Source organism: Podarcis bocagei (assembly GCF_964188305.1).
Source record: "Podarcis bocagei genome assembly, chromosome: Z".
In the NCBI taxonomy this organism is placed as follows: domain Eukaryota; kingdom Metazoa; phylum Chordata; class Lepidosauria; order Squamata; family Lacertidae; genus Podarcis; species Podarcis bocagei.
In genome coordinates, this window is record NC_138140.1 from 22838996 (window position 1) to 22860414 (window position 21419).

At 39.9% G+C, this 21419-nt stretch overlaps 1 protein-coding gene across 7 annotated transcripts in view; it reads left to right on the forward strand.

Annotated features, from left to right (window-relative positions):
• The window catches only part of ATRX (ATRX chromatin remodeler), a 107954-nt gene that overhangs the window by 29875 nt on the left and 56660 nt on the right, over nt 1-21419 (forward strand). For 4 of the 7 annotated variants that reach the window (XM_081178646.1, XM_081178648.1, XM_081178647.1 and 1 more), the window contains 5 exons: nt 399-3160; nt 7600-7675; nt 14429-14559; nt 15240-15419; nt 18905-18998. In XM_081178646.1, the coding sequence (XP_081034772.1) occupies nt 399-3160; nt 7600-7675; nt 14429-14559; nt 15240-15419; nt 18905-18998 (3243 nt within the window). Of the gene's footprint in view, nt 1-398; nt 3161-7599; nt 7676-14428; nt 14560-15239; nt 15420-18904; nt 18999-19191; nt 19219-21419 lie in introns of those variants that run through there. The other 3 variants (XM_081178650.1, XM_081178651.1, XM_081178652.1) reach the window with 2 other exon arrangements.

A 21419-nucleotide genomic window follows, 5' to 3' on the forward strand; every position in this document is an offset into this window, starting at 1 on the left:
GGGTTGGACTGGATGATCCTCGTGGTCCCTTCCAACTCTGATTCTATGATCTATGATTTTTCTTATTTAACTTGCATGCTGTCTTGCCACTGTGCATGTACAACACAGGTGCAATAAAATTGAGGGGGGAGGATGTGGATTTAGCGGTGCAGGACATTATGTGTGTTGAGGCAAATGTGTCACTAGCTCTGCCTGAAAGCAGTATTTGTGAAAATAGCACTAAATTTCTCTTGTTTTCTCTGGATACTTGTATCTTTCTGATACCAGCATAGCTATTTGCACTTCTGAGAAATATTTTTGATGACCAATAACTGACTTTAGATACTTATGTAACAGAGTTTTCCTAATTTATGCCAACATATTTTTTTAAAAATATATTCAAACTTTATTAATTTCAGATGGTGTGCTGAAGGTGGAAACTTAATTTGCTGTGACTTTTGCCATAACGCCTTCTGCAAAAAATGTATATTACGAAACTTAGGACGAAAAGAACTGTCAACCATACTGGATGAAAACAGTCAATGGCATTGCTATATCTGCCAACCAGAACCTTTGCTGGACTTGGTTACTGCCTGTGATAGTGTGTTTGAAAATTTAGAACAATTATTACAGCAAAATAAAAAGAGAATCAGAGTTGACAATGACAAAGGTAAAATATATGATAATACGCTTAAATATTCTCTGAAGAAAAATAGTTCAAGTTGTAATGGAGAAGAAAAGAAACAAAATCATCCACATTCTGGTGCTCTAACCTATTCCTACAAAGCACTGATGGTGCCAAAAGTCCTGCTTAAAAAAACTAAAAAACTAGTTGAAACGACAACAAATATGAATGCTAGTTTTGTTAATTTTTTGAAGCAGGCAATTGAAAATTCTGAAATAAACCCGACGGTGCAATTACGTCAGCTGAAGGCTTTTAAATCTGTGTTGAGTGACATAAAAAAGGCTCATATGGCATTGGACGAAGATCTGAATTTTGAGATTCGGTCTCTAGATTTTAAAACCAAGCAAAAAAACACCAAGGATAGTGAAACTACAATTAATTTGGATACCGGTGAAGAGAAGAAAACGGAAGGGAAAGAAATAAAAGAGCATAAAGTTGGATTAGAAGTCAGTGAACATACAGATCCAAATGTACCAATAATCGATCAATCAGGAAGCAAAAAACCCAACTGCAAAGATAAAAAAGCTGTGAAAATTGATCTCCAGTATGAACCCAATAGAGCTGAGGCAACAGATATGGATATTGTATCAATTCCCTCATCAGTTCCTGAAGATATTTTTGAATCTTGTATGGAAGCACAAAAAGCTGCCGGTGAACAGGGCAGTGGAAGTAGAGCAACAGAGCAAGGGGCAGTAAATGCAGATATAAGATCTAAAGACAGCAGGAAAGGAATGAAATTGATACCAACAACAAAAGTAACAAAAACATTGGTTGTGAAACTGACTCCAGTATCCCTCTCTAGTTCTTCTGTAAAAGCTGAAGATCCAGACGGAAAGCCAGAAAAGGGAGATGAGCTCGAAGACGCGAAAGAAAATCATAGCACTGAATGTCCACCTGAAAGTAAAATTACTCCTTTGGTAGAAGATCATGATCTCAGAAGGTCTCCACGTGTTAAAACTACACCTCTGAGACGCCCAACAGACATAAACACCTTACTATGTAATTCAGAAGAGGACAGCAATGATGCATACAGTGAAAAACAAAGGAGAAAATCCACACCATCTAAAAGGAAAAAAGATAAGCCAGACTCTCCTGTTACTACAGTTCACAGTCCTCAGTCTAACACATTTTCTGAGACAAACAAACCAGACACAATGGACCAAAGCTCTGATTCTGATGAGGTGCCTGCAGTCCTGCAAGCAGCAACCACAAGCAGCCACAGTACTTCAGATACTGACAGCAACAGTGAAACACCCAAGGATGTGTTAAATGCTTTAAAGAGGCGGCCAGTGAAGATGGACAATGGAAAGCGTAAAAGAAAAAGTTGCAGTTCTGGATCAGATTCCGATGCTAAAGAGGAAAAAGCAAAGCAGGATTTGGTTGCAGCTGCGAAAAAACAACGCCAGAACTGTTCAGATTCTTCCAATAATGATTCTGAGTTGGAGAGAGAGAATTTTAGTAAAACAGAGTCCGCAAGAAAAGCTGCAAAAAAAGAACCAAAGAAAGATAATGATTCTTCAGAAGAGGAACCAATTAAAGAAGGAAAAAGAAATTCCAAGCAGAAGGGTGAAGTGTGTAATGAAGTTGATGATGTTGAAGTCTCTGCTCCAGGAAAAGCAAAGCTAGACAATTCTTTGGAAGATGCATCTTGTAAAGAGCTAGGTTTGAAGGGGAGACGAACAAGGGATTTCAAAGGGAGAGCCTCCAAAGGTAAACAGAATATGTCTCCAGAAAAAGAGAGTAGCATTTCAGGCAAGATAAGCGAACCACTGGCAAAGGAAGGATGTGATGTTTCTTCTGATGATATAGGACTGTCGCTAAAGCCAGAACAAACTGGTGAATCATCAGATGATGCTAGAAATAAAGCTAAAAAAGGCACAGAAGGAAAGGAAAGTGGAAATCGGAGAAAAATTTCTACAAGGGGACAAGGTGATTCCTCTTCTGAAATGGAGAAGTTTTCTCCTGAAAAAGAGAGTTGTTGTTCTGGAAGTAAAGGCAAGAAACAAAGTACTGCTGAAAATAAAAAGAACTCAAGAGAAAGGGTTTCTAAGAAGTTGCAGGGTAATGCTTCAGACACTGCAAAGTCTCCCAAAAATGAACAGGTCTGTGATACTTCAGAAGATAATTTAAATGTAAAAAGAAACAATGCTAAAGAAAAGAAAAAAGTAAGCCCCAAAAGAAGAAATTCCAAACAAGTTAGAGGTGACTTGCTTTCCTCTTCTGAGGAAGACTTGTATGAGGAGAAAAAGGAAAAAAAAAGAGGGGCAGTCACTAAGGGAAATTCCAAGAGTAATCGTAAAGAGAGAGGGAATATTAATGTTAAAAAGGCAAAGAATGAAACCCTCAATTCCTCTACCACATCACCATCATCATCCAATGAAGCTGAAAACGAGGACCTGAATTCAGCAGGCGAGGCAAGCAGTGATGAACAGAAAATTAAGCCCGTGACAGAAAGTTTATTGGCACCAGCAACAATTGGATTTTGTCAGTCTTCAGGTGTGCAAAAGTTTTAAATCTATTTTTTTTTGTTATTAATACAAATAATGTGTTTGCATCCTTTTAGCATAATTTAGAAATTCTAGCACTTCTCTGATAAAACAAAACAAGTTCCTTAAAGCTTGAATGTAGTTGGAAATCTTTACTAGTATGGTGTGTGTATGGGTTTTGCAGTTTAAGATGTGAATTTCCATTTTTTAGTTGATACTTAATCATGTATCAAAACCCCATTTTAGTTTTTAAATGATATTCAAAAAATGCTGAAATGTTGATGATTTCTATAGCACTCAAATTGATTTCTATAGCACTGTCCTGTTTCCTATAGTGCCCAAGTCCTGGGGAGCTGACAAACAGGACATGCGTAAGAGCCCTCTCCTGCTGTTCCCCAGAAACTGATATCCATTGGTAGCCTTCTCCTCCATGAATTTGTCTAATTCTCTCCTGTGGTCTTCTAAGGTAGAGATATCCAGACATCTTGTGGAGGTGAATTCCAAAGGTTAATTATGTGCAATGTAAAGAAGTACTTGACCTATGGAGTTGTGAATTTGTCTTGCTGCTAAAGTCAACCTAGAATTGCATCCCTAGGTTCATGGTGTAACAATAATAATTCAACATGCACTTCCATTATAACTTCAGTTGTGAAATTCAGTCCAGCAGTTTTAAGTATATACAGTAGGAACCAGGACAGTAGGTTACAGATGGGGAACCTGTGGCTCTTGCCTTAGTGTTATCTCCAGATCACATCATTCCTGGCCATTGGCCATACTACATGGGGCAGATAGGAGCTAGAGTACAACAACACTGGAAACTACAGGTTTCCTGTCTCTGGGATAAGGTGAATACCAAGGTTTCAATCCTATACACATTTAGGAATAAACTGCATGGAAGAAAATGGGACTGACTTCTGACTAGGCTTGTGTCTAGTTGTGCTGTGAGTCCAGTTGCATTTACAGTATATTGAATGTCACCTTAGAAGGTCTCACAGAGGAGCGTAAAGAACTGTGATAGCTGAGATCTGAATGTTCGCCAGTTCATTGATTGGATATACCATGAGTATCCCCTTTATTTATTTATTTATTTATTTATTTATTTATTTATTTGCGGCTATTAGCCCATAAACCATGAGTATCCCCTTTGGATCCCCACCTCCCTTTATTCTCTCTAAAACTGAGTAAACTAAAGTTTTCTCATACCATCCTGTTGTCCACAGTTTATAATTTTCAAATACTCAAGAAGATAGTCACAGTTAAGCTGAATTTTGCTGTAATATGAAAGATGAGCACTTATATGATGCTTTTCAGATTTATAAACATTCCTGGTAGTTTCTGGGTAATTGATTCCTGGGTGATTGAATTTATCAGGGCTAGAAAGCAGATGTGGTACAGCCCAGTGTAGTTTGTTTAGAGTTTGATCAGCCTTTAGGAGGATTGGCCCCCTGGTATACACCAGAGCTTAGAGCGAGGAAAAAAGCTGGGAGACAGCTTGAATGCAAGTGGAGGAAAGATCTGAATGAATGCAACCGAACACTGGTAAGGGCTCATTATCAAGCCTACCTAGTGGCAGTGAAGACAGCGAAGAAGGCATCCTTTGCTGCCTCCATTGCATCCTCATCATGTCATCCGGCAGAGCTTTTCTGGGTTGTACGGGGCCCTTTACAGGCTGGCCCAAAGGAGGTGATAGAACCAACTGTAGCTTGCTGTGATTTGTTTGCAAAGCATTTTGAGGATAAAATTGCTTGTATCCACCAAGACCTTGACTGTTGTTGTAGCAGATGGATATCATGGGGTTTTCCGAGCATAGGCAAGCTCGGCCCTCTAGATGTTTGGGGCATAGGCAAGCTCGGCACTCTAGATGTTTGGGGACTACAACTCCCATCATCCCTAGCTAACAGGACCAGTGGTCAGGGATGATGGGAGTTGTAGTCCCAAAACATCTGGAGGGCCAAGTTTGCCTATGCCTGGTCTAGTCCTGTTGTATTGAATGAGTCTCAGTAAGGCTCGAGGATTGGACAAGGTGCTTGGATCAGTCAGGGCGACCACTTGGGCTCTAGACCCTTGCCCCTGTTGGCTGATAAAATTCAGCAGGGAGGGGACAGCTGCCTGGGCCAGGGAGGTGATCAGTGCCTCTTTACGAGAAGGGGTGGTACCTGCCTGTTTGGAGGAGGCAATGGCAAAACCACTTGTTAAGAAACCTTCCCTGGATTCGGAAAACCTAACTAACTACCGGCCAGTTGCTAATCTCCCTTTCCTGGGCAAGGTCCTGGAGCGAGTAGTCACAGAGCAGATCCAGGTGCTTTTGGAAGAAACTGATTTTCTGGATCCATTTCAGTTGGGGTTTAGGCCTGGTTTTGGCACAGAAACTGCCTTGGTTGCCCTGTATGATGACCTCTGTCTAGAGAGAGACAAGGGAAACAGGCCCCTTTTAATGGTTCTTGACTTCTCAGCAGCTTTCGATACCATCAACCATGGTATCCTTCTGGAGCAACTCTCCGAATAAGGGGGTGAGTGACACCGCTTTGCGGTGGTTCCAGTCCTACTTGAATAGTCGCTCCCAGAGGGTGTTACTTTTCAGCCCCTTGGAACATTCAATGTGGAGTTCCTTAGGGCTCAGTCCTATCCCCCATGTTGTTTAACATCTACACGAAACCACTGGTTGGGGTTATCTGGAGGTTTGGGGTACGTTGTCAGCAGTATGCTGATGACACTCAGCTCTATTTCCCCTTTACATCTGCAGGTGAGGCAGTGGAAGTGCTGGACCAGTGCCTTGCCTCGGTAATGTACTGGATGAGAGCCAACAGACTGAAGCTCAATCCAGATAAGACTGAGGCACTGTTAGTGGGTGGTTCCCTAGACCTGATGGGTGGGAGGTTGCCTGCTCTTGACGGGGTTACTCTTCCTCTGAAGGAGCAGGTTCATAGCTTGGGGGTACTCCTGGATTTATTAGGTATTTTGTGATTTTATATCTTGATTTTATTCTGTGAATCACCCTGTGACCCCCGGGTAGGGCGGTACATAAATTCAGTTGTTGATGATGATAATAGTTCCTTATGTAACTGAAATACTTGAAGAGAGGAGCACTGTTAGATTTAAATGTTGAAGGATAATAGTTTTAGATAGAACATGTGAATAGAAATCTAGTAGATACTTGTACTGCAAAATGTTGATGTTTGAAGTTTTGGGGTTTTTAAAAGCAAATGGAGCGGCCTAGGATTAGAGTGCTGTTATAGGAAGGAAAATATGTAAATGAGGAATGGACAGCAGTGCAACACACATGGAAGGTAGGGAACTTAAATGTGTCCTAGTTAACTGCAATGCAGCTTCTGATGATGGTGCACCGTCTCTTTTCTAAAACTGAAAGTTCATTTTGTCATTATTGGAACAGCTATTTGCATTGTGTGTTTTCAGTTTCTTGGTAATTTGGAAGAGGGAAGTATTCAGGGTACTAACTAATTCCACCTTAGGCACAGAATAGCCATGCGTAGAAAGTTGCAATACCGCTTCACTCCATAACAAGCGTTCCCAATCACAGCTCTGGCCAAGCACCCTTTCCTCTCAAGTGGGTGACTTACAGCTCCTCTCAGGGCTGTAGGCAGTAGAAGCAGGACAAATTGCTTTCCTTTCACCCTCCTCTTACAAACTGACAACATTCTGTAGCGCATGGTGATGACTGAGCATGCTTCATCTTGATTTGGTTATTTTCTTTCGAGAGAGGGGTGGCACTATGCTGATACTTCCTCCTTGCTTCTCAGTAGCTTGTTATAGCTCAATTTCTATTGGCATGGGGCACTGAATTCACTTGGAGTTACTGTAGACATTTAAATAATATTTGCTATTCCTAGAGCATATGAATTTTAGTTTAAAAGATTGTGAATGGGGAGATCAGAATGAAAACATTGGGATGAGGTGGGCAGAAAGAGAAGACACACCTATAAGAGTAAGAGAGTGGGAGGTCTTGCCTACCCTTCTAACTGTTTCTTTTCCTTCCTCCCACCGCCAAGTCTGCAGGGAGCTAAGCTGAGAATGGTGGACCCTCTTTATGTTCTTCCTGTTTCTTGCACCGCTGTGCTTTGTAATTGGAGGGGCTGGTTTTTCTGGATGAGTGTGAATTGACCCAAATCTGTAGAGTACCAGTATATTACACACAGTGAATCTGGTTAATCTACAATTGGCAGCTATTTTTGTGTGCATGTAAACTGCAGTGATCATTACAAAGGATGTTACAAAAATGGTATTAGTTTTCTTTTCCTCTGTTTATTATTACTTTTATTATTCTGTTCTTAATTTTATATACCAGTCCTTAGAAAAGGATGAGTTGCATTTAGTAATTGTAAGAAACGTTGATGATCACTATTCAGGTGATTGATGATATAGCATTTGATGTGACAAAAGTTTATTCTGCTTGTGCCAAATATATTCCTTTTACCCCTCCCCCTTCCCAAGGAGACGAAGGAGACAATAAATCGCAGACTGTACCAATGGAAGAGGAGGAAGATGATGACGACGATCCTGAGAATAGGTATGATTCCATCCATAAGGACTTTAAAAAGATTATAACACACCCTAGGCGTGGGCGCAAACAAGAGCAACGGAACAGCAAGCAGGTTGTAAAAACCAGAAGTGCCTGCCTTGTAAAGACTCGCTCACAGGCTTCCCGCAAGTTTGAACGAGGGGCCAGAAAACAAACCCCCAAATCCAGAAATGAAAAGAAACTAAGAAAATAGTGATAATTCACACACCTTGCATAGGGTGTGTTATAAATGCATTGCAGCACTCTGTTTTAAGTTTCCATGTAAAATGCAGATTTTGTGTAACTTTAACACAATTTGATAATTATGGCTACCTGTAGGAATAAGAAATACCGTTTAGCTGGTATTGTGACACAAATCTTTGTTTTGGGTATTGAATATTTTTGAATTGGTTTGCTCATTCATTCTTAAGAAAACCTGATTAGAAAGTAGAGCCATGCTTTTGAAGAAATCCGTTCTGTTGTATCCAGAAAGATTCACCTTTAAATTTAAAAGTGAATATCTGGTGTCATTAATATAATGAATGACTGGGTTTTTCAAAAAACACACACACACCCATTCCTGTCATTGAGATTTTATTGGCATTGTTTGGGGGTGTTCAGTCACATGTTAAATTAAACGTGCATATATGCATATATGATATTGAAGTTCAATGTTAAAGTATTGCTGTAGTCAAAAGCTTTTAGTTTTGTAGGCCATACGATAGGGCTGGGCGATATATCAAAACATCGTGCAAAACAGGTTTGAAGTCCATATCGTAATAATGGTTTCATAATTTTTGACCTGGCAATATATTGTGAATCATGATGTGTGCATGCGTGTGCACTATACAAAAATCACAATGTGCGAAAAACCGTAAAACCCACCACTGCTTCTCTTCATTCCTGCAGCCTCTCTTAACTCTGCTGGCTTGGCTTTCTGCTGTCTCCTGCAGGAGGAAGCGAATCACAAGAGCAGCTGCTGGAAAAATCACAATGTGGGGAAAATCATGAAGCCAGCCATTGTCTCTACATAGCTCTATCCTTATTTCAGACATTGTGATATATCAGTATATTGCCATGTTTAGCTAATGATAGATCACAGTGTTGAAAACCAGATATCGCCCAGCCCTACCATATGGTTTCCTAATACCTAAATTCTGCAATGGAAGAAATTGCCAAATAGTAGACCGGAGGGTGGGGGGAAGAGAAGAAGAAACAGTTGAGTAAAGTGAATTTTTTATTGGGAGATTTGTTAGAATACCAAGAGTACTTACTACCAAGGCATCTAAATTCTAATGTTGGTTACCAGGAAGTTGCTTTTCTGGGCACTGTTTCTACAAAACTCAATAACTATGTTTTGGAATGAGGTGTCTTTGATAATGATATGTGCAATCAGCTTTGTGGGGTTAAGAATTGTTTGTTACCAATTTATCTGGCTTTTACATACAGAGGAGAGCTTTTCGTTTCTCCCTAAAGTGAATATTAATACTTGTTCTGCTATATGCACCTGGCTATAGATTAAAATGCTGCTAATCTAGCTGATACTTGCTTTTCACACACAGCGTTAAAACAAATGTATAAAGGAATGTTTAAAATAATTGTTTAAAGATTGGCAGTATAAAACGATGAGCATACTTTTGAACAAAATGGGACTTTAAAAAAAGATGCAAACTTGAGCCCCTTTTTAATTACTAGATTTTAAATTTTTAGTAGGTATTTTTAGTTAGAAAGTTGTTAGGTGCTTGCTTGGAATATTATACTTTATTTCTTAATACATAGCATGGAGTATTATACTTTATTTCTTAATACATAGCAGATGTATCTTGAAATCATGAAGAATAATTATATCTAATACATCAGTTCCTGAGATTTTATTTAAAGGGGGGGGGGGGAGATAATGAATACAAGCAGGTCCCGCTATCGGAACAAAATGCGTTCCCAGCAAATTGTTTGTCAGGTGAGCATTTCATAACAAGCTGATGATTTCCATTTTTTCTTATGGAAACATTTCTAACCTATGTTTTTTGCCTGAAACTGCTGCAGACAATTAACAAAGGCCCAAACAAAAGAAAATTTAATTTGTTCAATCACTCCTGCTCCCTAATATGTCCGATCTTTTTAATAGAATCATAGAATTTGAGTTGGAAGGGATCTAAGGGTCATCTAGTCCAACCCCCTGCAATGCAGGAATCTCAGCTAAAGCATCCATGACAGATGGCCATCCAACCTCCGCTTATAAACCTCCAAGGAAGGAGAATCCACCACCTTTCGTGGGAGTCTGTTCCAGTGCTGAACAGCTCTTACTGTTGGAAAGCTTTTCCGAATGTTTAGTCAAAATCTCATTTCTTCTAACTTGAAGCTATTGGTTCGAGCCCTACCCTCCAGAGCAGGAGAAAACAAGCACACTCCCTCTTCCATGTGTTATTCCTTAAAATATTTGAAGATGGCTATCATATCTCCTCTCAGTCTCCTCTTTCCAGGCTAAACATACCCTGCTCCTTCAAGTTCTCCTCATAATGTTTAGTTTCCAGACCCTTGATCATCTTGGTTGTCCTCCTCTACACACGTTCCAGCTTGTCAACATCTTTCTTAAATTTTGGTGCCTAGAATTGGACACAGTATTCCAGGTGTGGTCTGACCAAGGCAGAATAGAGTGGTACTATTAATTCCATTGATTTCGACAGTATACTTCTGTTGATGCAGCCTAGAATAGTGTTACCCTTTTTTTTTTGGTGCATCTAATTGATGGATCAAAGCCCCCTAGATCCTTAAATCAGATATCTGAGCAGCCAGTTTTGCTGTTTGGCAGCAAACATTTTGGTCAGAAACCATGGATGAAGCAATGCTTTTTTCCGTTCCAGTGCTTTTTTCTGGGGGTACTCAAAGGTGTGCAGCACTAGCACTTTTTTCTAGAAGAAAAATACTGGTTTAAATTGTGGCACTTACTGTAACAACGTCATGCAGAGTACAGGCACTTTTTTTCCTAGAAGAAAAAGCACTTCTCTATCCATGGTTTCTGCCCCAAATGGCTTCTGCCAAACAGCAAAACTGGCTGCTAAGATACCTGAATTAGACATTCTTGTAGTGAGGTTTGGGTATGTTCAGATAACTGAGGTTTTGGATAAGGAGCTTTCCAATAGTGGACCTGCTTGTACTGTTTAATCCAGGAAAGAATAAATCTACCTCTCTTAGATGGAGTTGGTGTTCATCAAATAGTGTTCACCAGTATGCAAGGTGAATTTTGGCTGACTTGTATTATATCTTTTTGCAATGCTTTATGTTGTACCAGAATTAAGAAAATCATGTTGTACCATAATTAAGAAAATGCAATTTAAAGAGTCTATTCACTGACTATGTATGTTAGATAGATCCAAAGAGCTGCTAAGGACTTCCATAAGACAGAAGCACTTCTGGTCTTCCTTCCAACCCTTCATCCCCAAGCAGTGACTGCTGTGGAATAAAGGGATGCAGCTTGGGGTATTTCCCCATCCCATTTGCACACCAAAATGCTTTCTTCCAGCATATGGGGCTGTTCGGATCTCAACCATAGTGATTACTGTTAAGGGTTTGGTGACTTGTTCCCTGATATACCAATCCCAGACTTTCAAGTAAATGCACTTAGGTTTGCAATTTAATGGTTGCTTGTTTTTTGGTCAAAAGACCCATTTCCACCAGGCCAAAGAGGGATGCTAGATATTTGTTGTAATGTTACAGCTTAGGCTGTACCTACAGCTTCCTTTTTCTGACAAAACTATTATTTTAACATGTTTCTTCCTAAAGTGTAGAAATAATCTTTTGCCAAAGTGCAATATTTTAGTGGGTCATAATATAACACAGTGTCATATTTCATTGTGGTGTGTATTTGTTTCTTCTTGGTTTGTCTGAAATTTGAAATAGTACTGTTTTAAAATGTTTGGAGTTATTTTTGTTCATTAAGAGATTCATAGTGTATTCATGCACAATGACTTTGAAGTATTTGATGGATGCAATAAATTTTTGTAAAACATGTTTCTTGTCCAAGCATTTAATTTAAGAAATGTAGACTGCCAGTTTTTCTACTAAGATGGTAGGGCACAATTTCTTGAGGTATTTTCTTTCATATTAAAAAAGTGTCCACATATTAGTCATTTTTGTGGTCTGCTAGGTTAAAGCTGTGTTAAAGCATGAAACATAATTAATAAACGAAACGTGTATAGTTTGCACACTGTTGAACCTTATTTATAAGCTACTTTCAAGCAATTTAGGAGCATGTAAAATAAATAATTGTGAATTTGTGTATCGTTGGAGTTGCCAACATATCTCAGAAGACTTGTGCATGCATTAAGGATTTATCATTTTCTTTCAGATGCAATAGCCTGCATGATGCAAGCGCACGTGCTGGCAAATTGCATAACACTTTCCTTCCCACAATATCAATAGTATTGCATTGATTTGTTGGTTGTGTGAGTGAGTCAGCTTAGGAGCTGCCATTGGTGTCTATGGAAAAGGCATGTGTGGTATTAATCTTGCATTGTAGTTATAACCGCAAATGACTGCATAGTATTTGAAATGGGGCAAAAGGTAGTCTCTCTTCAGTGCTGTAAATGCAATGATCATGTATCAATGTGCTAATCACTATGCTTATTGGGGGCGGAGGTGGGAGGTCCTAAACTCTGATAAAACTGCAAAGGAGTGCCAGTTCATTAATCAAATTCTCTATGAAAGCAGGAATTCATCCCTCAAATACTTTACAAATGATTGTTTTATTACAGTACAGTGGTTGACCAGAACCATGATTTAAAACAGTTGCTTTGTTCACATGTTAGGGTAAACAAAGTTAATGATTTACCAGGAATGCACAGATGGCTCCTGTCCTAGAATGGGCAAGAGCAGCAAGTCATGAGGTGAAACCAAGTTTTCTTCTTAGCTTACCAGTCATGGTTTGAGCAAACAAACCATGATATCCAATTTGGATACAACACTTAAATCAGAAATCATGGATTTGTTACATCAGCAAAGTGGGTTCTCCATGTCTTTGTTAAAGCAATAATTATTATTTACCATGACATGCAAACTGTGCTAATACATATAATAAAGTTCAAGCAAGAGAAAGAAGTGAACTAAAGTCCCATTAATAAATAAATGGAACTGTTGGGACTAAAACAGTGGTTCCCATAGTGAATGGTACTTCCCCCAGGAGGGTGATGCGATTTCCTAAGTGGCCACTATGTTGATCACTAGAGCCTTGTGTTATTTTTAAAGTTTTACTGGTCTTTTCACTTTCAAAGCTATTTCCTTTGGTAATGTTTGTTTGTATTTATGATTTTGAGTTGTCATGAGTCACAAGATAGCCAATCATTGGTAATAGCTTTTGATTTTCTTATAAATTAGTTACAGTACATCTGTGATAGGTGAAGGTTTGTGCATGTTTGGTAAGTAGTTATATATAAACACTTTATGCTATAAATTTCCTTCACCTTACAATTTTTTAATAATCGTAAAATATTTTTCATGCAATATCTGGTATCAATGGATCAAATTCTTGAATTAATTAAACTAAATAGTTTTAATTGTATTTTGAATAAATGTGCAGTTTTTACCATTTTGAATTTTATTGTGTTAATATCTTCCTTAGTGGGTTGTGCAAGACCCTTATTCTGAATTCTGCTTTTTATAGGGTAGGGGGCACTGGAAACGAGTTTATGGAACCATGGGGGTGGTGGCCTGAAAAGAATTGGGATCTAGTGGACTAATTTGGCTGGCTTCAGACTTGTTGCTTTCAGAATTGTGCCCTACATCCACCAAAGCCATCCTACTGTGAAGGAGATGGTTTGTCTCTTCTTGTAAACAAACAAACAAAAAAACAAGTAGGCAAGTAAATAAGTTAACTAAGTTAATAATTATATATATATATAAATAAATGAATAATAGGAAGTAAATGTTAGCTTAATAGTAAGCTAATAGCAAATAAGTGAATAAATAGGTGAGTAACTAAGTACATAATAAATAAATAAGTAAATAAGTAAATAAATAAATAAATAAATAAATAAATTAAAGTCATTCCATAAGTATGCAAACAAACAAATAAATGAATAAGTAAATGAGTGAATAAAGCTCACTTGATTGGTCAAGGGATGTGGGATAGTTATTTTTTAAAGGTGATTCACAAATTGAGTCCTTATCAAGAACTCAGTAACTAAATTCTGCTTGAATGCACTTTATTTTTTATAACTCATGCGACTCACTTTTGCATTTGGTGGCCATAGAAATACAGTCTTTTTTATAAACTGCTAAATCTGTAAAGAGATTGTTGGATAGGCCAGTGCTATAATAAAAAAATGCTTTCTTGGGATGTGGTTTTCTGCCCTTCAGAGATACGGATTTCTTGTGATATTTTGGAGGCTACCAAGATTGATGCGGGAATCTAATATTCAGTTAGATATTGCTGTGCAGCTATGATTATGACTCACGAGAGGGTGACACTGAAAGGAGGCATATAAAAGTGTAACCATGTCATGGTACCAAGTCAGCAAAATAAATACTTCTGAAATTGCAAGGCTGTTTGACATTATTAGGGGGAAAATCAGCCTTTTCTTCCACAAGCAGGTTAATCCACCAAATTACTCTTCCATTTCCAGCTTTACTCTTGCTCAGTTCTTAAAATTCTCTGTTCAGGTTTGTTTTCAACCATTACTCTTGCTCGGTTATTATGCATTTACTTTGGCATTTACTGATTTTTATCGCTGAACCAATGGAATACACCTTTTTTGTTTTACTTCAAAGAATTGCCAAGAAAATGCTTTTAGAAGAAATCAAAGCCAATCTTTCCTCAGAGGATGAAACTTCTTCTGATGAAGAATCTGATGAAGAGAAAAAGAGGAAAGGAAAGCATTATGAAAAAAGAGGTGACAATGGTGAGCACCACATAGTAGTACAATAAGAGTACTAAAATGTGATTTGTGACCTGGGTGGGCATTCAACCATATAGAGGGACTGTTATTTTCAAATTCATTGTCATTTCAAAATATTTAGTAAGAGACTAATCAATCAGCAAAGCACCTTTTAAACAAAATATGTAAATTGACCAAACATAGAACTTAGAACTGTATTTCTCACAGTACTTAACGGTAAGTACTGACACTCCCTTTTTTCCTGAACATGTGGCAGCCATTTTGTGCTGGTACCCACAGCACTTTCATCAATATATGAGTACCAGCACCTCATTTTAGACCAGAAGAAGCTCTAATTGAACTCATATGGCAGCTAGTTGTGAGCAGATAGCTATTATAGCCATCTGCTCACAGTGTAAGGTTGTGCTGAAGCGTTCATATAATGCCTTCAATCCTATGACACTCTTAAATATAACTTGAATACTTAATTATTTGCACAGTATCATTCACATATTAAAAAGAACTGAAATGTGTTCTTAGTGAATAGATTTAATAAATAATAATAAAATAATAACTGCTAAACTCAAATCCTTCATAATGTAGATGGTATGTATTGCCATTACCTCCCTTTGATACTGATATGAGCTGGAAAAATAAATTGTATGGGAGAAGCTTTATGTTGGTTCCCCCCCTTTTTGTGACAGGAGAGAATGAACAGGAAGATGAGTCTGACTCTGATTCAGATGCTGATGGGGCTAAGAAACCCAGATACAGACACCGCTTGTTAAGACATAAGTTGACCACGAGTGATGGAGAGTCTGAGGAAGAGAAAAAGGAAAAAGCTAAAGAGGCAAAAGAAGTTAAACGCAGGAACAGAAGGAAAGGTACAAAATCTAAAATGTGTGGTGTGTGTTTACATATCAGGGGCTGTATAGGCAGCCATTATTTTGCTAACATATTGGTCCTTGAAGATAGTGGTACAATTCTTATTGCTACTTTATTGGAATGCATCTGTCAAATAGCTGATAATCCATACTCTGGCAGTTCTTGAAGCAAGAATTAAAAATGCTTATTCACATGAAAGGCTTATTTACCACTTTTCAGGAAATGGTCTTTCAAAGTTGTTTACAGTCTCATTGAAGTATATCAAAGTACAACAATAGAATACCAGTACTATTGGACAAATGAGCATGGAGTAGTGGGGTAGATGCAGCAGAAACCTCTAAGATGTGTGTGCCAATCCCTCACTGATAATGGCATATCTCCAAGGGGTCTCACATTGATTAGAGTAGATTAAATCAGGTAGGATGATGCAGAAGGTCAAACAATTCAGGAAAGGGATAATTTAGTTGTGTATTGGGTTCGGAGAGAAAGGCCAGTATTTTTAGAGCATTTTTGTTTTCCCAAGGTTTTGGGAAGGCCCAGTGAGAATTGTTTACATTGAACAGCAGATCTAATGATTCACAAACTTTTTTCCTTAGTTCCAAAATTGTTTAGCCATGATATTGAGACAAATTATTATTGCTTGAGGCCGATGACCATTACAGTATAAAACATAAAAACAAAAATGGCAGTCCATATCACTTACCCAAACTACAACCATATCACCCTGAATATGGCCAGTTTTATCTGATCTCACAAGTGCCATGTGAAACAGATTGTTGTTGTTGAACATGCAGAAGCTTAAAACCCCTTGACCTTGTGGAATTACTTCTGCATCCTGGTCATTATAAAAAATAATTGAGCAGCGAGTTTAGAATTCTGTTGAATCAGCTGCTACTTGATAGTTGAAATCATGATGATTCAGCATGCGAACTTAAGAACATTGTATGTCTTGAAATGATAAATACATAGGTTTAGGGAGTTCTCACCTTTTCCCAAATGTTTATTCTAATCTTAATTTAGAACTTTAAATTATCTTCCTGTTTTAGAACTAGCTTGCGCATCCCCAGGAGGCTCTTGACTTGTGTTCTTTGTTTGGGATGGGAGATTACTGTGGAAGAGGAAATCCCACTGGATACGTGCCAGGCAACAGACACACATACCGTGCAATCCTATGTATATCTACTTGGAAGTATGTCTCGTTATCAATAGAGCGTACTCCCAGGTAGGTGTGTATGGTGTTGCAGCCTTGTTGGGCCTAACATCTGAGTAGACATTTCTAGGATTTCACTGTTAAGTAAGCTCTTTGGATTCTGGCCTTAATAAGTCTTTAGAGGGCATGAATGCAAGCAGATTGAGACTGCACTGGTGTTTTGCATCCGGTGTCACTTTCTCTGTTTATTTTCTTCCATTTCTTCACAATTAAAAAAGAAGTTTACCAAAGTCAGGTATTGTCTGCTACTGTTTGTTTTATTTTTATACAAATAAGATAATTACATTTCATTGTTCTGCCTAATCCTGCTGAACTGTTTTAGCATAAGTTTTATTTTGGATAGCACTGAAAATAATATACCTGTTCAAACAGCTTTATATCTTTACTCAGGAAGCACTAGGATGCCACCATCCTTCACTTGCTTGAAGGTAGGAAAAAATGAACTGCCTTCAGGCAAGTGGAGGATCATAATACCCACTTGGTAGTGTCCTAGTACCTCTGAAATACCTTACAGGTAAATACCAGCAGTATCTTCTGTACTTTTCTTAGCCCCTTTCCCCTGTTTTTTGTTAGAAACTCAGAAGTCCTAAACCCTCATTATTCTTCACCCACATTTAAATAATAAAATAAGTGTTTCTTCTGAAACATGCCAGTGTGTGATCAGCAGGTGGCACAGGTTCTACTTTTCTCTTTTTGTTATTTTTTGTAATATTGGACATATTTCTACAGTTGACTCGCAACTTGTGTGTGGGAGTGGGTACATTCTGGGGATGTAGTCAAAATTACATATAGTTAAAAAGAACCCCATTGAACATACCCACACGGCCACCCTTACCTTCTGGAGCCAGCACACTGAATGAGTCTACCCCTGAAGTAAGGCCCAGGCTCTGGAAGGTTCCTGTGAAATCTCTCAGGGCCATTTGAGTTCTTAGAAGAGCCTCCCAGAGCCTGGTAAGCAAATCTGAAAGCTTAAAAGCTCTTTGTGGCTGGAGAAGCCTGTGCAAAAACAGCTTTTCAGCTCTCCACCTTCCATTCATTTGATTTGTGTGATTTCAACTGGCCAGACATCACCTACCTAAAGGTTTTGTATTAATTTTTAAAGCCCTGAAGAGTTTAGGTCCAAGGTGCCTCAGGGGTTCCCTGAGTCCTTATGTCCCAGCTCAGTCACTGTGATCATCTGCAGTACCGTTGTTTGTCATTCCCTGAGTTAGTGAGGCTTATTTGGCAAAAATGAGAAACTGACCATTTTGTGTCATCAGCTCAGTTCTGTGGAATACTCCTTTCGTGCAGGAGGCACACAAAGAAAGGTCTTAAATTATGATCTAAGCGTTCATATGGAGAGAGGCAGTCCTTGAGGTATAATGGTCCTGAGCTGCTGAAGCCTGTATAGGTTGAAACCAGTACTTTCCAGGCAATATATGCTCAAACCATCTTGCTTTGGTGAGTAATCTGGTCACTGAATTCTGCGCTAGCTGAAATTTCCAAACCACCTTCAGAGGTAGCTCTACATATAACTAATTTAATCTAACCTAGAGGTTACCAGAGCCTAGGCAACAGAAGTTAGGCTACTCCTGTTTAGAGAGGGGCACAGCTGGGCCACCAGCTGAAACTGTTGGAAGGCATGCCGCCCCACTGAGGCAACCTGTGCCACAAGTGACAACAGTGGATCCATAAGTATCCTCAAGCTGCAGTACTAGCTGCATCAGAGGGTGTGTAACTTCATCAAGAGCAGGCAACACCCCATCCATCTAGTCTAGGGAACCACCCACCAACAAGTTGCTCAGTCTTATCTGGACAAACCCCACATGAATTGAAGACAGTTAAAACAATTAAAAAACACTAATGCAGTCAAAATGTAGCAGTGGTCCAGTCTCTGCTTTTAACTGGTTCCACACTCCAGAGATGTACATGTCAGGTGCAGAGGTTACAAGATTACTCCTGCTCTCAGCTGTGGGCTGGCTTGCGTGAAGCTGAGTATTTCAGCAGTTGCAATGTTAGTAGCAGGGAGTGGGTAACTGTGGTTGGTGAAAGGATTGAAATCTCTCTTATTACCCTCTCTCCTGTTTGCCCTTTGCCACAAACTGAATTCTCTTGGTTCCTGGACCAAAATAAAAAAGTTGAAAATTTGCAAATTAATTGCATTCAAGATGTGAGTCAACTGTACTTCTAGTGGCTTTCTATTAAAATGTTGATAAATGATGGTCAAGTACTTAACTACAAGTGTTTTGATACTGATGCAGCAATTATGATACCAATTTTTGTTTAACCTTAAAGTAAGCAGTGAGGATTCAGATAATTCGGAAGCAAATGAATCTGGAGTCAGTGAAGAAGTCAGTGAATCTGAAGATGATCAGCGTCCTAGAACAAGGTACTTCACTCTAAAAATATGCTCTTGAGAGTTTGATTTTCAGCCAGGAACTGTATTGCATATCTTTCTTTCTGGGGTGGGGGAAGATGTGAAAACTGAAGGATAACTCATTCAGTCCATGTTTTAAAGTAAACCAACCTGGTTTGCACTTCCCAAACTAGCATGCCGTTTTTCTGTTTTTAAACATCTACAGATTTTTGATGTAGGCCAGGGGTCTGCATCTTTAAGACAAAAAGAGCCACTTGGACCCGTTTCCAAAGAAAAAAAACCTGGGAGCCGCAAAACTCGTCATTTAAAAAATAACTTTTTTGTCACTTTTTATTATTTCTTTGTTTGACCCCTCAGAATTACCGTATTTTTCGCTCTATAACACGCACCAGACCATAACACGCATGTAGTTTTTAAAGGAGGAAAACAAGAAAAAAATATTCTAAACAAAACAGTGGATGTATGATTTTTGTGGTTCATGCTGTGGCCACAGACATGTGATCTGACGGTGAGTTTGGGGTAGCCCAATGCAAAAATCCTGAGGATCCATGTGGATCCATGCTAAAGTCGCCCTAAAGTCGCAGGGGCGCTGGGGGAGTGAACAGGAAGCAGGAGGAGGAGAGCAATCCCTCTCACACACACAGACACACTGAGTATCAATCCTAAAGTCACAGGAGAGGCAGGGGCGCTGGGAGTGGGAAGCAAGAGAAGGAGAACGACCCCCCCCCTCTCTCACACACACACAGTATCAATCCTATAGTCGCAGGAGAACGTAGGGGTTGGGAGTGGGAAGCAAGAGAAGGAGAACGATCCCCCCCCTCTCTCTCTCACACACACTATCAATCCTAAAGTCGCAGGAGAACGTAGGGGCTGGGAGTGGGAAGCAAGAGAAGGAGAACGATCCCCCCCCTCTCTCTCTCTCTCACACACAGTATCAATCCTATAGTCGCAGGAGAACGTAGGGGCTGGGAGTGGGAAGCAAGAGAAGGAGAACGATCCCCCCCCCTCTCACACACACACACACACACTATCAATCCTAAAGTCGCAGGAGAACGTAGGGGCTGGGAGTGGGAAGCAAGAGAAGGAGAACGATCCCCCCTCTCTCTCTCACACACACACACTATCAATCCTAAAGTCGCAGGAGAACGTAGGGGCTGGAGTGGGAAGCAAGAGAAGGAGAACGATCACACACACACACACACACAGTATCAATCCTAAAGTCGCAGGAGAGCGCTGGGGCGCTGTGAGAGAGAACAGGAAGCAGGAGGAGGAGAACGATAGCTCAAGCACACACACACACACACACACACACACACACACACAGCCCCTACAGTGGCTGATCCAAAATCGGACAGCAAAAAACTGCAGGCAGGGACAGAGAGCACGGGGTTGTTTTAAAGCAGCCAGCGCCGCTCTGCTTTTTTCCCTCCTCGGCTAGGCTGGCTGAAACGTTTTTCTGCTACGTAGCAGCTCAGTGAGGAGAGAGGGACAGAGAGCACGGGTTGTTTTAAAGCAGCCAGCGCCGCTCTGCTTTTTTCCCTCCTCCCCGGCTCGGCTCGCTGACAGGAGCCGCTTACACCCGCTTTGCAGTTTCAAAGAGAGCCACGGACTGCTCACAACTGCAGGGGATTCCCCTGCCACCCGTAGGCATTCGCTCCATAACACGCACAGACATTTCCCCTTACTTTCTAGGAGGAAAAAACTGCGTGTTATAGAGCGAAAAATACGGTACTCCTCCTCATAGAAATAAACGTTAAATTAACAAGTTGCCTTTTTGTGTGTGTGTGTTCTTCCCTTCAAAACAGCGACCAGCGTACATGCCCCCTTTCAATGCAGTGACCAGCGTACATGCCCCTTACAATGTAGCGGGCGGGCGGGAAGGTGACGTCGGGACGGTGCGTGACTAATGCATGCACCGCCCCCATGCGACGTCACAGCCAGTACAGCGCCCACCACAGTGGTGAGTGTCGGAGCACACAATGCATCTCCTCCCCTCTCTAGTATCCGCCCCGGAGCCACGGCAAAGGTGTAAAAGAGCCACATGCGGCTCTGGAGCCGTGGGTTGCTGACCCCTGATGTAGGCCTTCGCTCAGAAAGGTTCCAAAATGCATATAAAATAACATGCCTTTCTGGACAAAATGCAAACAAATATAATGTGTCTTATTGGACTAAATGCAGATTGATGTAGGAAAGCTGGATAAAACAGATTAATGAGTGATGAACACGTGTGAAACTGACACAGGAAATCCCCCACTCCACCCCAAAATAGAACAGAACTGGTCCATAGCCCAGGCAATGGTTGATAGGAAATCCCGAAGCCAGTGCATCAAACTTCACGTGAGGCTTAGCTAGTAAACCATCAGAAATGGATCAGACATTGTTTTTATTTGCCTTTATACTACTATTTTACTGTATACTGCAGTTCTACTGTTT